This window comes from Cotesia glomerata, linkage group LG1, assembly GCF_020080835.1.
Source record: "Cotesia glomerata isolate CgM1 linkage group LG1, MPM_Cglom_v2.3, whole genome shotgun sequence".
In the NCBI taxonomy this organism is placed as follows: Eukaryota; Metazoa; Arthropoda; class Insecta; order Hymenoptera; family Braconidae; genus Cotesia; species Cotesia glomerata.
The window spans coordinates 4936226-4954761 of NC_058158.1; the positions used below are offsets into that span (position 1 = coordinate 4936226).

The 18536-nt window shown below is 30.9% G+C and overlaps 1 protein-coding gene across 13 annotated transcripts in view; it reads right to left on the reverse strand.

The window, feature by feature from the left end:
• LOC123274652 (kazrin) overlaps nt 1-18536 on the reverse strand; it is an 84012-nt gene that overhangs the window by 21669 nt on the left and 43807 nt on the right. For 10 of the 13 annotated variants that reach the window (XM_044742429.1, XM_044742432.1, XM_044742426.1 and 7 more), the window contains one exon: nt 4833-4945. In XM_044742429.1, the coding sequence (XP_044598364.1) occupies nt 4833-4859 (27 nt within the window). In that variant the 5' untranslated portion in view covers nt 4860-4945. Of the gene's footprint in view, nt 1-4832; nt 4946-6980; nt 7271-16970; nt 17094-17819; nt 18307-18536 lie in introns of those variants that run through there. The other 3 variants (XM_044742434.1, XM_044742441.1, XM_044742388.1) reach the window with 3 other exon arrangements.

Here is an 18536-nt window from a genome sequence, read left to right on the forward strand (position 1 = left end):
GAGTGTAATATTTAAATTTATATTTCAACCAACGACTCGACTATAAATTAATGATCTATTACCGGAGTAATTAAGCTTCCTATGACTTACGATTGTTGGACTTAAAATCCCCAATTTGACTGGTAGCATTAGTTCAATGATGTATTGTAGTGGATTGGATGGATAGCCACAATATTTCGTAAAATTAAAATTTAAAAAAACACTAATCGGCTTACAGTTGAGTGCTCGCTTGCAAAATCGTGTCTGAGCCATTTTAAAATAAACATCCATGGGGAAAGATTTGATAATGCTGATTTTGATGATGGGGTGTCCCGTGTTCGAACGCGAAAACCGCGTGAGTTAACACGCGATCCTTGTTTGGTTGCTGAAATGTTCGGCGACTGGTACTGCATGAAATTGCTGTGGAAATACACCAGGGAGCTGAGTAGGTGAGGGTTGGAGTAGGATATTGGTGGGTTAAAGGGTGTTAGATGACAAAGAGGGCTTTAGTATTGGGTTGCACTGAGAGAGATACAGAGATAGAGAAGGAAATTTGAGTTAGGGGGTTGGTTAATCCATTAGTGGTGGAGCAAGGCGCATGTAGAGCATATCTACTGTAAATAGGTCTCTGTACTTGTGTATGTACATGGATGTGTGTATGTAGATGTATTACGGCTTCTCCACCTATATATGTTACTGACCACAATAGGGATTGACCCGAGACGAGAGTACGAATGCAATGCACGAATTGAAATGTATGGGTGCTGGTTACAGTTGCTCGGATCGGGCTTACGCTAATGAACGCTGAGAATATTTGGTTTAAATTCGTTTTAGTGCCTCTTTATTCTTCTTTATACGTAACGAATGTACGTTTATGCTTCCATCGTTCTTTTTTGTTGCCAGTTTACAAGGTAAAAATTTTTTCAACGCGAAAACGTATTTTTAATGAGATGAATTTTTAATTATTGCTGGATTTATTCAGAGCATGAAAAAAAATATAAATGTTATGTATATAATAAGTGTTATGTATCTTTTTAAAAGAATTTTTATTATCTTACATCTATCTTTTCACGAAATTATTCAGCCCTTTTTGTTATTATACGTACAATTTTATTATTATTATTTTTAAATTAATTTTTTAGTTAACAAAAATTTATTTTTTCTTAATTAATACGAGATTATTCGAATTCTTATAAACAAATTGAATATAAGTCATTGGTCAAGTTATCATTCATTATTTTCATTAATTGATACTATGTATGAAGAATAAGATTAGAAAAAGTATATATAAAAAATTTATTTTCAAATTTAAATCTAATAACAATAAATAATATTTTTTCTATTCACCGGAAGCGAAATCCGAACGAAAATCCTCGATGCTTTACGTTTCAGCTCTTAACAGATTAATGTTCTATAATTCTTTTGGTTTATACTAAAAAAAAGAGGTGATATTTCAGTTTAAAACGCGTACATTCGTTAAATCTTTTATTAACAATATAAATTTTTATAAAACCCTTTTGCTGAAAGCTCCGATTAATTCATTTTCAACTTCGACGACTTAATCCTCTGTCAATGTTTTTAATATTCCATTACGGCACTAATAACTTATGAATAATATAATGGTAATAAGTAAGCCGAGGAATAATTCATACAATAAAAAAGATTTTTAGGAAGTACAAAAGCTTAAACCTTTTTTGAGAGAGCATGAATAGACAATTTGTTTTATTATTTATTATAAAAGAATTTATGAATTATGTTTGTCCAAGGATTCAGGATGTATATTTAAAACATTAATATAAATATATTTATGTGGACTCTTATAAAGACAGAGGAATAAGCTGGATTAAGTGACAAGTCAGGAAATTGAGAGAAAGCAACAGTAGCAGTGTTGTAATGGTCTCTTAGGACGTAGGAGGATGAATTAGGTCAGAGTTTCATTCGTAAATTGTTCATGTTAAGCCTTTTCAAGAGACCAATCTCACGAATTTCTTTTCACTTTACTATCATATGATGTTAAAATGCTATCTAATATTTTATCTAGTATTTTATATCTGGTTCAATTGCGTTCAAAAAGATGTTTGACGTCTTAGTGTATTAACACACACATTTACATAGCTGTTTATTATTCATCATATTATTATAGTTGATTTTTTTCCGTGCAAAAATCGAATTTTACTTTAAAAAAACTAACAAAATTTTATATAAAACTATTTTTTACTATTTACGTTGAAGAGAATTAGAATTAAAAAAAAAGTTGATTGAGTTTTTTACATCTTGTTATTTTCTAACTTAATATTGCACTTTCATACTTGATATTTTATATATTTGAGATAGAAAATTGAGGATTGAGGACAGGGGATAGGAAGCAATTGAAAATATTAAAAATAATAATGTTGAGTGCAATGAAGTGTAATGAGAAGTTTGAAAAAGGGTAGGACTAGCACGTTTGCGGCTTTTGTCTCTGGGACACAATATTCAACGCACGTGCCTTATGTCAGAGGCTCGAGGGGTTGCCGCAGGTGGTGAAGCTGCAGGAGCCACTTAGTTTTCCTCTACAAATATCATCATGTATATAGTTTACTGCAAAGTTCGCTAGTTATACTGTCTTTCTTTTCTCTTGACTTTATATGAAAATGTACACATGCATGAGCGAAGAAACTTTATACGTACTACCAGTTAATGAGAATAAGTATGGCTTTTAAATCCTTTAAACATTAAAACAAAAGCTCAAGTTACACATCGAGTTTTTTTATTGTATAAATCATCAACTTTCGATTAAAATTTTTTATTTTTATTTGTATTTTAACGGTACCATAATTTATAAATTAGTGTTTTTAAAAACAAGACAGTAAAGATAATAAGCTAAAAGCTAATATACATTTTTTACTTTTTTAATAATGATCATATATATTTATTTAATAAGCTTTAAATGTTGAAAGCTTCATAAAAAATTGATAGAAAAATTTATGAGGGTATTTAAATAGTTTATCGCTAATTATCTTTGAAGTATATTGAATTTATTGATTTAGTAATGCACTTAATATAATGAAAGATTCATATCAGATAATGAACAATAGCATAATCGCTCAATTATAGATTGACGATATTACTTTAATTTATTGAATTTTTCTTTATTTTTAATAATTTACTGAACTACATTTAATTTATTTAAAAAGTTTTTAAATTAAAAATTTATTTAAACATTCGTTGGATATCGATCATTATATCTTCATATTTTGATCTTACAATATAAATCTTTATAAAACAAATTTTCAACAATGCTAATAAATATTTCATCAATTCAAATTAAATAATCAATTTATGGTATTTTTCTTCCTATTATTTATCGTTTGTTGATATCATTCGCAAATAAAACTTACTTTGCTTACACATCAATTTATATACTTTTTCTATTACATTTCTATCAGTGTCAGAAATTGACTTTTAAAGAACAAAATCATGATAGATGTACATACTTTTCCCATATGTACGCAACACGTATATGAATACATAGGGTAGTAAAAGTTTGTAACACATCAAGTCAGTGTTTACCATAAGTTTGAGTAACGCGCATCCAAAATAAATATATATGTATAACATAATAGAAGTTACTACAGATGTATTAAAGATGATCTGTATGCCTGCTCACGCACCATTTTCAGCCCTTCATAATGTATAACACATCTTCCTCTTTTACTTACTACATCACTATATACCATACATATTCCACGGTTGACTCTATGCACGTACTAGAAGGCACTCCCTTCACACTATATATTTTCTTTTTCATTTTATAATGTCACAAGGGAAAAAAACATTTACACTTTAAATTCCGCGTTAAAGTGCTGATAGAAAAGATTTCATGTTCTGTGTGCGTTATTTAATGAATACAAAAGTTGTTTTTGGAACAGTAAAAATAAAAACATAAAATAAAAGAAATTTATAAAGTTTAAGCTGTGAAATAATAATTTTTATTTCACCAGTAAAGCCATGTAACTTTTAAATTAATAATACAAGTCGGTTAAAACTTTTTTGCATAACAGTAATTACAGCATTAATTCTGTATTCATTTATAAAAAAATAACTGAGCAAAACAAATTTACATTTATCATTAAATTAATCTTGATAGCTCTTTGTCCACTTTTGATGGAAGTTGTTATTTTTAAAAAATGCAATAAATATTATTAATAACAAAAATAAATATGAAAGGTCATGCTCATCAACGCGATAATAATACAAAGCAACAATAAATTTTTAAAATAATTAGAGCGAGAGTTATAAAAGAAAGAAAAGCTTGAGCTTTTGTCTACTCTACTGCATAGATATAATCTTTTAATACACAAGAAAATATCTCTGCAGAAAAGCTACTTCATTTTTAATTTTCATTACATATTCTCTCAACCGAGCATTCTAAGTCTCTTTCAAGTTTAAATCGTGACCTCAATACATTTTTCTTGAAAATGTTAACATCAATTTAAACAATAAAAGTTAAAAAATTTCCGTCTTCAAATTTTATGATCTAATAAATTTGCAATTACATCTCGAATCTTAAAAAAATTTGATTAAAAATGATGAACAATAAATTGTAGTTTTATAATTAAAATTTCTTAATTGATTCGATAAAATTCATGACTCCGTTATGATTAACTTAATGTTATTATGTCAGGCTTACTTTGTGATTAAATATGTTTAAATTTATGAGAGCCTAAATCAGTTAAAAAATTCAAGGCGAGCGTAAAACTTGAGAGCTATATTTCTAAAGGCCAATACATTTTTCACGCAGCATTATAAAGTAGTCCTTCAAACTAATGCAATCAACTTAACAAAATAACTCAATCAAGAAAATAAATTACCTGGGCATCAGAAAGGATGCGCCTCATCAAGGCCAAGGTGGGGTGCGTTGAAGCTCCATCTTCATTGGCAAGTCCTTCACCCTCTTTGCTCAATCGGTTCAGACTCTTGATGACTGAAAAACACAAAATCAATAAGCAACCTACAAAAGCTTTCAGTAAATATTAATAATTGGCTTTGCTCTCCGGTTAATTAAAACTTTGTAACCATTAACAAAAAGCGTAATGACAATCACCGTAATTTAGTCTTAGAGATTAAAATTTTTCAAATTACTCCACCCCATCACCAGTTATCAAAATACAGGACCACAAAGCTGATTGGATTAATGAAAAGTTAACTAGCTTGTTGACATTCGTTAGCTCATTCACTCTTTATTTCCTAGTGCTTCCCAATATATTTATAGACATATCTATATTTTTTTCTGCATTCTATTTATCAACTATCCAGCAGTTATATTCCATAAAAGCGGTCGCTTTGACGCTGAATAACCCTTCCGGTCGAGTTAAGGGATCTTTAAGGGAAGCGAAACTTCCTTACAAGCATGGCTGTCCGAGCACGTTCAATTCGTATTATCTTCTCTATGCTCTTCAAACGTGGGTAAGGGTTATAGCATGCCATCTCTAACGATAATTGGATTTTCCAGGCATTTCCGAGATGCCGAAAGGGCTATATATATATTTATCCTTTTGATAAAGCATCATCAACAAGCATTGGTCCTGTCAATTCGTTTGTTCTTTTAATCTACTACTTTTTCCGTTTACTATCTCGATAAAAAATTTATATAGATATATTTGTAGCTTAGAAAATATTTTTAAAAAATTCATAATGAAACTAAATATTAATAAATACATAAATGAAAACACGCTAGTGCCTCGAGCAAAGTTTTTGCATAAATTCATATTCACTAATTACTAATGAAAATTTACTGGATTTTTTTGGATATTAAATTAATTAAAAATTTAATTAGTTATAATTTTTTATGCATACAAATTATGTATTTCACATATTTTTTTCATATTATAAATGAATATACATTTTCATGAGAGTAAAATTGGAATTTTTTTGTAGCATAAAATATTTTTTATTTAAAAAAATGATAATTAGGTCGAGTATTAATCAACTTTAGGTGTTTATAATGTCAAGGAAAAAAAAGGGGATGGGAAAAGGTGAAGGCAACTATCGATAAGGCAGGATAATGCTAAGAAGGTGTAAGGTTTATATATATATTGTGTATGTATCTATGTAGGGCTGTGAGTAGATGGAGATAAAGATGATTTCGCGATCCAACTAGACCTTCGGGGAATAAAGAAGGGATGAGGTGTTATATATTAAGGTGGTGAGGCATAAAGATCTGTAATATTACGGAAGAACCGAGAAATATACTTGGCTAAGGTCTTTTTTTTTTTTTCATAATAAGTAAAAGGGGGTGGAATAAATATACGCGCTGTGATATTGTTTAACACACCATCGCCACCGCGGCCGTCCAACGCGCTGTGTTTTAATGTATTATGTAAATAAAAAGCTAACTTTGAAAGTAGTAGCTTTAAAGTTTTTCGAACAAGAATAAGAAAAATAATGATAATAATAAAATAAAAGTACAGAAGTTTTTTTCACTTCTTGCTGCTACTGGGAATATTGATTTATGAATAAATGTTATAAGTTATAATATATTATATTTAGCTGAAGAAAATTCAATACCTGGTTAGACTATTTTAGAGATCTGCACAGCGTTACCAGTGTTATTTTTACCCTTATAGAATATCGTTATTAAATTAAATACATGTACTTTTCCACCCTAGCTATTTTAATGATCAAGCTGATAGATGTTTTGATTAAAATGTAAATTACACTTTAAAAAATTAATATCGTTAATGAATTTATTGACATTGTCATGAATTTTTTGCTCTATAAAATAATCAATAGCAAACAATAGAACAAAGTCTTGATGCAAATTAATTTTCCTTTTCAGAAACCACTTTTTAATGGAATTATTAATTGCATATTCATGAACAAGAGCAGCTTTCAAAGCTTAAATAATTAATTTTTATTCTTCAAATTAAAAATTAAAGCGAATTTCTAGTTTAGATTAAGTTTGCAAAACCAAAAATTATTCATTGTTGAATCAAGAGATTCTAAATGAAGAGACTCACCTTCCTCGTAGGGTTGAGCTCGCTTTGCGAAAGCTCGAGAAAAAACTCCTTGTGGTTGGGTAGTTTTCACGGCATTATCAACGACAGCGCTCATTGTAATAGTTATATAAATAATGTCAATTTATGTTTAAGTAACGATAAATTTAGCTCTTTATCTTCTCCGGATTTATTTTTTTATTTTAATTTTCGTTTTTCTTTCTCTTCTCTTCTTTTCTCTTTTCAAATAGGATCAGAGGAGCGAACGAGTACTTTCACCAAACACCTAATCCCTGGACAATCGATGAGACCATCTGCAATGTACGTTTAATCTCACCATAAATGCTTGTCTTCAACACAATTTCTGTACCTGACTTGTCTTTATACTACTAGTTCCATCCCGTTTTACTATTCAATTTTATACTCCAACAAACTTAACATTTAAATAGGTATCGAACTTATATATAATATGCAACGCTGTTCCTTCATCGCTTGATCGCATTCTACGTAATACAGACTACATACAAAATACATTTTAATGAAAACGAATTACATATATATATATATATATATATACATTCTCTCAAGTTCAATTCGTGACATTCCGCATTTCGCTTTGCCTTTTGGTTAGCGCTACATATATATGTATGCAATATCAACTCTATCGCTCATGAAGACCGTTCAGAGTTTATTGTGCTAAATGACGTGGCATGGTGGTCCCGACATCGAAGCCAGACAAGACCCTAGCTCACAAGTTTCCCCAATTGTTGTTATATTATCAATATTCTGTATTTTCTCTGCCATGACATTTAGAAACGTTAAGGGTTTCGCATTGACAGAGATGAATATATACATCTGCAATTTCTATATAAATTCTGAAACACATCGGTGTCTCTAGCCAAGTACGCGTTTATATATGGTACGTATATTATATAGATATTTATGTATATTTGTATATGTATAAGTAATATAAGGTGCTATAAAAAGTGAATTTTCGATAGACGTTTCTACGAATTCATATGAAAAATGAACCATAAAAGTCTTTTCGATAAAATAGTAGAATAGCTGTTAAAGTTTGAGCAGTCGTTTGATTCAGTAGATTTTAGTTTTTGGCAGATATTGGAAAATATAAAGTATATTTTTCAATGTATCAAATGTAATCTAAATATGATGTGAAGAGAAAAATTTTTTTTTTTTTTGGCAGGAGAGACGAGCAAAAGTGACACGAATGTTATTGTCAGAATCGATTTCTCAAGAGTGCAATATCTTTGTGTGAGTGACATCCTGTGAAAATGTTTTTTACATTTTTCGTGTACTATAGTCAGTGGGTTCATGCGTCTTTTCAATTTTCCTGTCACGTTTGGAATAGAATGCGCGACCATACCCCAATATTCTATGTAAATATTATTACGTTCCTGACATTGAATTTTATTTTTATTGAAATAAAACTATTATGTAGACAGGTATTTTCAGCATCAAAGCTCAATTTAACTTTGTTAATGTTAACAACGAAAGTTATTTAGAAAGTTAACTTATTTTGTTTTGTATCTGGAAATGCCGGGAATGTAATTGAGTTTAGTGCGTCATTACGCGAAACTTATTCTGGTAAAGGTAATCACAAAATGAAATACCCTTGCCTGTTTTATTTGAGAATCTAGAATCGAGTATTCTTTTGTCAAAAGACCTTTTCCAGTTCTTTATTACCGTGTTCTTCCATTGTTATTTAACTTTATTTTTTTTTATACTCTGTATAATTGTCTTATATTACCTTCCTTCATAAAGCAGTAAAAAATGTTAACTGGGTCATGCTCTCTTTGCGATACTGTTTCTATTGTGGCCCTCAACTTGAGTTACGGCTAATAGAATCATAATTTCAAAATTAAAAACTTTCTTTTCATCACTTTTTTTGAACCATTAGAAAAAAATTAATAAATACAACGCGGTAATATTCTTTTCATCGAAAAAAAAAAAAAAAATTGCAACAGTACTTGAAGGCTCAATACAACTGAACCAGAAGAAGTAAAAAAATTATTTTCCCCGTAAATTAAAAAGCATTTCAAATACATTCGCGAAATTTGACGTCATAAAATAAATATTTGGCATGAATATTTGTATAAACTGACCAAGCTGAATTGACTTCAAAGACTATTGAAATGGAATCCAAAAACTAGCTCTTTTTCATGCAATATTTTTTACTGCGGCTTTGCTATTCAAATAATAGGACAGCCAATCTGCCGTGACATTCGTGTGAAATATATGCAACCCCTAGATACATATGTATGTATATGAAATTCAAAATATTGGGCACTCAATCGGAATAATACGCAAATTTAAAAAAATATTATATTCGTAAGATAAATTCTCAAATTTCACCTCGCTCGACAATTTTATAGGGAAATCTATTTATTCCAGAGATTGCTGGATACCTTTGATCGAGAATATTTTATTGAGGCTGAGGCTGAATAGCTTCAAATAAAAATGATAAATTTGATGCATACACCGAACAAAAAGGTTACTTTAATCAAGAACATCATCTGTGGAAATTTTTTTTTTACTTTTTAAAAAATAAATGCTGCAGTAAAAAATGGAATTATTTATTATCTCTGCTTTTTTTTAAATTTTTTAAACCTAAAAAAATTGTTTTTAAATTTTCGAGATCTTTTGTTTAATATATCGTCCATCATTACTTAAAATACAATGTTAAATTTAGTAAATCCTCAGTGGCGTATATATTATAGCAAGTCAGAAGATGATTCATCACACCTAACCCTACATTGAACTTCCTACATCAGCATAAAATGTACAAGGTATGTATATAGTAATCTATGTGTGAGTCACTAACGACCCGAAGATTCGATTCTCTGGGGAATTTCCTATCGTCGGTTGGCTGCTGAAAGCCGAAATAGGTTAGAGAAGAGAAAATTTATTTCCCTGATGGCGCTCAGCGTTGCAGAGGCCAAACCAGACGGAGCTGAGTTGAGTTAAAGCGTTCGCCGGCTGGAGAGGCGGTGAGAAACCTGCTATAGAGCTAGAACTAGTGCTGGGCTGTCGTTGGAACAAACCCTCTACTCAAACGACAAGCTGGATATGCTACAGAAGAGTGGAGCGAACGTGCAGCCAATTACCTCCGGGTGCATGTCGACGTTAAACTCAAGAATTCCCAGTGAACTGTGGGAGGAGTAGGTGGAGACGGTGGTCGTGCTCGTGGTTGTCGTCGTGGTGGCAATGATGATAATGATGATGATGATGATGATGATGGTGAAAATAGCATAGTAGGATAAAAGGAAGAAAAAGAATAGAATAAAAAAAGTTGAGGCTAAAGCTCGCGGGAATCGCCGGAAGTGCTCGACACAGTGTAAAGTTGAGACACGACAAAAAGAGTTGGCCAAAGTGGGCATCTCTATGAATATTAACGACCCAGTTATACGTTACCATGAAAAGACACATTTAACAACTCAAAATATTCCCTCTTTACCGCATGACAAATATGCTTTTTATTTTTTTACTTTTTTGACTTGAAATATGTACTGCATACCTTGATATTCAACTTACACCGAGGATAAATTTAATTAAAAGCGGTTACCACACTCTGGATAGTTTATTTTTTACATTATACCTCATACTCATATGACTTTTAAACGCTACTTAAACAATTATGAATTTAATGATTAAATATCTAACGATTAATTCGTTTAATACATAAGATAATTTTTTTCATTGTATGTTAAGATTAAATTATAGTTGTTATGGTCATTATACATTTTAAATGGAACAAACTTCACATTGTTAAGATTTATAGTGGTCTAGAGAAGATAACATCAGTCAAATTAATATTATTGTATGTGAAAAAGAACTGCCATAAAATTTTGTTGTAAAGCATTACAACGGAACATAAAATGTTTCCATGAAAATCAATAGTTCTTATGTAATTTTTAACACAGTAAACGTAGCAATTCACGTATTATGGTCTTTATTTAGTAGGGGGATTCCACCCCTCCCCGTTAGGGTCGTTGCCCCTGGACCCTACAGGAACTTCGTCACGGAACTGTGCTTTTGACACCTATTTTTCAAGTAATAGGAGCATGTACGGTGTACAAGATATTGAATCTTAAAATATATATATATTTGATTTAATGTCAAATGTGGTGTAGAATTTTCAAGTTGTTGTATGGGATCTTTTTATGAAAAATGAGGCTCGAAATTTACCAATTTTTCTAACTCATAAAAGTGATTTTTGAGAGTTAATCGATTGTAATGCGGTGTAATAATTCTTTATAAGTTTCGATTTTAAATAAAATTCATTGACTTTAATCCGTTAATTTTTCTTCTCACTGAATCCTAAATTACAGTAATTTTATTACTAAATTCCAAAACTGTGTGCTAACAGAACAAAGAAAATTCAAAGAGAATTATGAATAATGCAATAGTTTAATGTTTCATACCAATAAAATTTATTTCAAATTCACACAAAATAAAATAAACCAACCATGTGAATTTTTTGCAAATGATTTCTACTCGTAAATTTCTCATTCCACCGAAAAAATTGGTTAACTAATTATCGTTCATTACCAATAACCGCCCATTTAATATTCCCAGCCGTTCAATAATAAAACAATCGGGACTGGATTATTAATTGAACGTAACCCAACGATCAACGGTTCAAAAATAAAGTATTGCGTATCTGAATCTGAGCAATACAGGCAATATTTATTTTGCGTGGGTGAGTACATCGTGATAGTATACTACCATAACAGCCCGTCTCGACAATTCTTGATGCACATCTCTTTCTGTACAGCATAACCAGCCAACCGGAGACGAGTTAGATTGGCTCTTAATTGCAGTACCAGACGGAAGGTGGGAAGAAGGTTGAAACAACTATGCAAATCAATTTTGAACACACTCTGCATGACCGTTCGATATTTTTTGTTTCTTTCCCATCACCACTTTTCATTTGTCTGCTTATGATATTATTTTTCACAATATATATTAAATTAAAATTAAAATACTTTTCCGTAGACTGTAGTCAGTTCGTTGAGTACGCTTACGCATTAAAAATAAATACACACTTAATAATATGCCCATCATTATTTATGTTTTATGTACATCTTGGCTCTTGTGATTGAATTAATGGTTTAGCGTCCAACTGACTGGGAATATAAATGCATGATTTAAGCTTGGCTTCATCATTTTGCATCCAGCATGAGCATCAAGGTTTCTGCAGATCGCTTGTGGATTCACGATTTATCATCGTATGTTATTGCTGTTATACATCCATAATAAATCGATAGTAAAATAGTTAACATTTAATTTTCATGCAAGCGAATAACGTCTAGTCAGCAAATTTTATAATAATATATTGACAACTGAATGGATTATCAATTGGAAATGTCAAAACTGACTAGGTCAAGCTTTATAGCGTACATCTTGTTTAGATTTGTTTCTAGGCCACATGTATACATCTGGTCTATAGCAGTACAATATATATGGTTAAAAGTACTGGGAATAAAAGTATATTATGTGCTATTATACACTGATAGATTTATTCGAAAGTAATAATCGTGATTTAGGCCAATATTACTCATCAAAATACTTTTAAATCTCTTTAGTATAGATGAAACATAAATATACATACAAGAAGCCAATAAGTCTAGTCTCTATTTGTAGTCCAGGGAATACATGCACACACATAAAGAGACACATTTAAATCGTAAAGCGTATATTTATATTCAAAAAAGAATAAATACCCAGACATCGCTCTACTCGGTAGACTGGAGAGCCATAGAAATGCTAGGTATGACCTCTTTAAAACTTTTTATTTGAACCCTGAAATAGCCACATTACAAGGATGACACCTGGTGAAATGGAACAAGTTTAAAAATTCATAATGACAGACGCAAGCCATTTCAAACTTTAGAAACATCTCTTCATCATTTTATCACCCTCTTTGCTGGCCTTTTTCTATCTCACTTCAGGCTCTTTAATGAATGTTTGCTGAATAGAAGAGTCCGAAGCCACTGAAACTAATACTTTTGCTGAGAATGTTTAAACTTTCGATTCAGAAACTCCAGATCTTCATGGAAGCTTTGGTAAAGAGTAAAGAGTAATTCTACCAGGAATAACAGCTGTAAATTATCTGATGATTGATTTTTAGCGATTTAGTTGCACTAGTTTTCGATGCGCCAAAGGTTCTTGGGTTTACTTGCCTTAACTTAACTTGAGTTTATCAAAGTTTATTAGCCGGCAGATTAATTGAATGATTAATAAGCAAGTTGGCAGCATGAACTTTGGTGGAAATGATGTTACGCAAGTGGAATTTGTGGAGGAGATTGAGAAAGGGAAGGGCTGGGAGTGAACAAGTTACATTGAAATGCACTGGATTTTAGATTTTAGTTTAGTGCATCAAACCCATTTGTTGTGTAAGTGATTAAAGTTAATAAATCTTCAGCGATAGGAATAAAAGCAGACTAAGCTTTGAAGATTTATCGCGAAAACCTTTTTACTGCATAAAAAATAAAATTCTCATCAAATGTCAATGCAAGCGAAATGGGATTTTTAGTTTTATAATTCCGATGGGATTAAGGCTGATGGATAAAAAATAATAATAAAAAATAGAAAGAGAGAGAGAGAAAGAAGAGGTAGATATCATTCTTCCGGGGATTGAACGATATCTAGTAGACTCGTGATTTATTTGGGAGAACAGGAAATGTCGTTTGTATATCCTACTACATGTACGCTTACTTCCGTCCATCGTTAAAACTAGCGAAACGATGCGATTTGTCTCGGCATTTACCCATCGAGATAATTGCGGGAAGTAATACAAGCATATGTATGTATGCATGTATTCATACATGCATGTATGTAAATGTTTACGCGCATTTCATATAATGGTAGGTTATTTCGGTTTGTGAAGTACAAACGACAGTCCAAATTATTTCCATCATTAAAACATGAATTTTGTATTTAATTTGGTATCTTCATTAAATATCTGCGGTAAAACAAATAATTTACCTGAATTATTTTGATCTCTGCATTTTCATTGTTTTGGCTATACCCTTTTCAGTTTAATTAGAATTCGTTGTCATTCTTATTTTTCAAAAATTCATCTAAGCAATTATTGAATTGATAATTAATTAACAATTTTTTCATTATGACTTCACCAATGCAGTTATATGTACTTTTTGATGAAAAACAGGTTAATTGAATTACAAAAAAAAACTTTGTATTAATCTTATAGACAATCAAATAACAAAAAGCAAAAATTTTCGAATTAAAACTTCCAGTTGATTACATTTAAAGTAAATGAACAAAGTACAAAGCAATAAAATATCAATCAACTTGGACAATAAAATTATCTAGAAACCAATAAAATATAGTCTACTGGAGAGTATCTGGAGATTGAATAGTATCTCAAAACAACATTTGAAGGAATTGTACGTTCAAAAATCCAACAGAGCAGGTATGTCTGAAGTGGACCAAAGAAGAAATAATAGCGATAATACACTTTATTCCATCTAGATACATGTTACATGTATGTATATCTATAGACAAACGGATAAATGAAGCCAAGAGTGATAGGACGGAGCAACACAAAGAGTAGACAACACAGCAAATATAACAGAGGATCAGTGACTCCCCTTGATGATCACTCGTGCTTGAACGTCCCTTCTTCTTCTCATGATACCGTGATCAGATCCGATCTGTGTCTGTGAGAACTTAAACTGCCGAATCAAATGATCTATAACCCAAACCCGAAGAGTGAACCGTGTAGTAATTCCTCTTTATATCACGAGACACATTATTATTCGATATATATCTAAATTTTCATGTACGTACATGTATATGTATAAATATAATGATATATATGTACGGCAACTGTCTCGGTGTATGTCGATAATCATGATCTTTCGTATCACCATCATGATCATTTAAAATAAATTTGATATGCTTTAATGTCACGGTACATTGTCAAGTCACTAGTAATGTTCACGTTGTATCATATTTTTTTTAATGTAATGGTATATTTTATTATTTATACATGTTATTTATGTTTAACTGCTGCTAATTATGATGAGGACGATTACGGTGATTGTAATTATCGTGATAGCATGCACTGACTCTTGAGATAAAATGTTATGTGAAAGAAGAGGACACTACCATTTAAGGCATCATATCAGTGAGTGCTACCTCGGGTCTTTGGTACGCTTTCACATGTGTACCAAGGTAACCAAGCCCGTCATGATTACTGGGAACACCATTGCCGAGGCAATGACTTAAGATATGACCTTCTTTGACAATCGTTTTATTTTACGCATTCCACACACGCGAGTAGAGATAAGACGTTGAACTTGATACAAGAACTTACAACGTCGCACACTAAATATTATTATTTTTGACTCAATTTTGTTTCTTTTTATTATACTGAAGCATAACGGGGATATTTTTAAACTTCCGATATGTTAATTGTGCTTTTATTATCAATGATATTGATCAGATGCTTCATTTATTTTTTTTTAATTTATAATGAAAAAAAAAATTCCTTTTCATAAAATTTAAATGGAATTTACGATTCGATTTTGTTATAGTAAATTGTCTGTTAAAAAAATGAGAAAAATTTTCGGATGTCTGCATTGTGGAAACATAAAATGTTCGTTGAGCTCAAAAATACTAAAATCGAATTAAATTTTTTCGAGTTCATAGAACCACAAAGAAGTACACGCGTGCAAATTTAATTGCAATTTTTTATTTTCGAAGTAATTTTGTTTAATTGGACTGCCCGGAAGTAAACGAGAAAGTATAATTGCACTGCGGCAATACATTTGAAGATAAAAAAAAGTGAGTAGTTCAGTTACAGAAACGATTAGGTCAGTTCCAGGTCAATGAATCCAAAGATCCGATTATACGGTTGGAAGAGCGCAAACAGTGATCGATAGTGATTGTCAGACAAATTTTATCTTGGATATTATATTAAAAATGGCGAAAGACCGAGTAACAACGTTACTCGTTAAATTTATACTGCGAGGTACATTATGCAAACACCGTAAAAATTGTGACGAGAAAATAAATCGAAAAATACATTTCATTTATGCATACATTATACACTACATTCCCGGCAATCCAACTAGATATACGTATATTTTATTACAACTACATCCATTTCGAAAAATTTTCATAAATATTTATCGGTATCTTGAATGGATGCTAAATATATTCCTCTTAATATAAAATAAGTTCGGATAAAATATAAATCTGCAACTTGTACCATTATGTCATGCACTAATTCAAAAATATTTCGATGGAAAATCAGAACACATAAATTAGTGATTATCATCTACTTTTTGTTTACATTATTGATAATTTTTTTAAAAAAACTTTTAAAAGTTTGATCATTTTGAAGAAAGCAGAAAAATTTTGCAACTATGAAATTGTTCTTGATTCAAGAAAATTTTACTCGATTTTATAAGTTTTCTGCTTGATTCAAGATGATCAAACTTTTCAAAATAATGTTCTTGGTTAGAAATTCTTCTCTTAAGTCAAGTTAATTTTTTCGTCTTTGTATGAGGAAAGAAAAAATATAATTTTCCTTTATAGAACAAGGAAGTTATGAAATGAATCTGAACAAATAAAATAGCTGTTAATTACACGAAATATTTACACCAGTCATATATAATATAAGAATAAATTTAGAGAATTACTAAAATATACATATCTACAGATAAAAGCGAGTCTGATTCCCTCATAAATATTAATCGAGTGGAGGGAACGTAAGAACTTCTCGACGTGTTGAAGATTCACGATTTAATTATTGAATCCCTTGAGTATAACTAAAGGTACATCTCCTTTCTCTGCATTCTATAGCAATAGTACTTACTATTACTCCTCTTACATACATCGTTAATACATATATATAATACCGGGAATGTACGTAAGTCTACATTGTATTCTACTTAACTCTACACCACTTTTACTCTTCCTATCCGCTATTTCCTATCTCCCAAACTTTCAAATAATACTCACAATAGTTTTTACTCTTTAATCTTTCTATTCCTCTTGCGCTGGTTTTTTTACTTTTTATTATCCGCCTTCGCACCACTGTCACTGACTAAAATGTGCGATAATTATTATGCAAACCCAGATATAACACCCGGCAGCGAACCAGGTGGAAATCACACCGAAAATGATAAATTATTTACTACAGTCAGAGCATTTGGTATTGTCACCATTTTATACATATATTTTGAGACAATGTAATGTAATGTATGTGAACAGCTTTACATTATTTCAAGTACATGCGACGTGACAGATACTTAATATACACATAATGATAATACTTGTTTAAAAGCAATGCAACTGAGTGGGAAGGAAGACGGTACAGCAAATGCCAAATGATTTATAATTTTCTCATGAATAATTCATTCATAATAATATCAAACAAATTTCCAATGATAGTTATCGATGCGGAATAATGTACACCTTTTAAATATTTTTCTAACAGGTACACGAAGTGAGAATGCGATCGAACGTTTTGTAGAATCAGCTGTTTGTAATTTACTTATTTAAACGCTATTTTTATTTCGCAAAAGAAGATTCATATAATAAGAAGTTTACGGTAGTTTCATCATTTGTATATATTCTTCAATTCGACTATATGAAAAAAAAAAAAAAAAAAATTACATACTGAGAAAATTATTCAGGTATTATAAAGTTTGAGAAAGTAGACAGTGGAAAACTCGGAAATAAAAGTTATTTCTCAGTAAAATTTAAAGCGAACTGGATGAGAAAAAAGGCTCGATAAAAATAATAAAGTAAAGGATATAAGTAAAGGCAGAAGTAAATAAATAAAGTAAAATAAAAAAAGTGACTTGCCAGCTGGGAAAGTTTATCCTCCATGAGTTTAAAAGCTATTGGATAAATCCAAAGTAAACACTTTTTGGACACTTTAAATATATTTATTCTTACTATGTACTCAAACTATTTACTTTTTACTAAAACACAATATTTTTCACAAATACAGCGCACATACTGGGATTTTCGGTATTTTAATGAAAAATTTATTATCGAAAGAAGGAAAACGCTGATAGAACCACTTGTTGTTATTATTATTATTATTATCAATATTGATGAAATATGCAGAAAGGGACTCGAAGGTAAGGATCTGCTTAGATATATAGATGAAAAGAGTACTCGGTACTCAGCACGTGAGAAACAGGATCACACGGTAGGAATTCCGATGATGTTCTCCTTTTGTTCATTGGATCGATCTTCTGCAAATTGCATCCGTGCGGGTTCGCTCGTCGAGAATACGTCGAGAAGAATGCAAACTAGTTCAATAGCGAGAATGAGCTGAGAAGAAATAGATAGTGGTCCATATATATATATATATATATATATATATATAGATATATACCCGGCGTTGAATCGAATGCGCCAGTGCCACAGCAAAAAAAGATAAAAAATAGGCTGTAAAACTATAGTCAATGCGGATTGTCAGTGTCAGGTAAACTTTGAATAAATAACAACACGGTAATCCGAAAGATGTGATGTCGTAAAAAAAAACATACAACCGGGCAAAGTAAAGTGTAA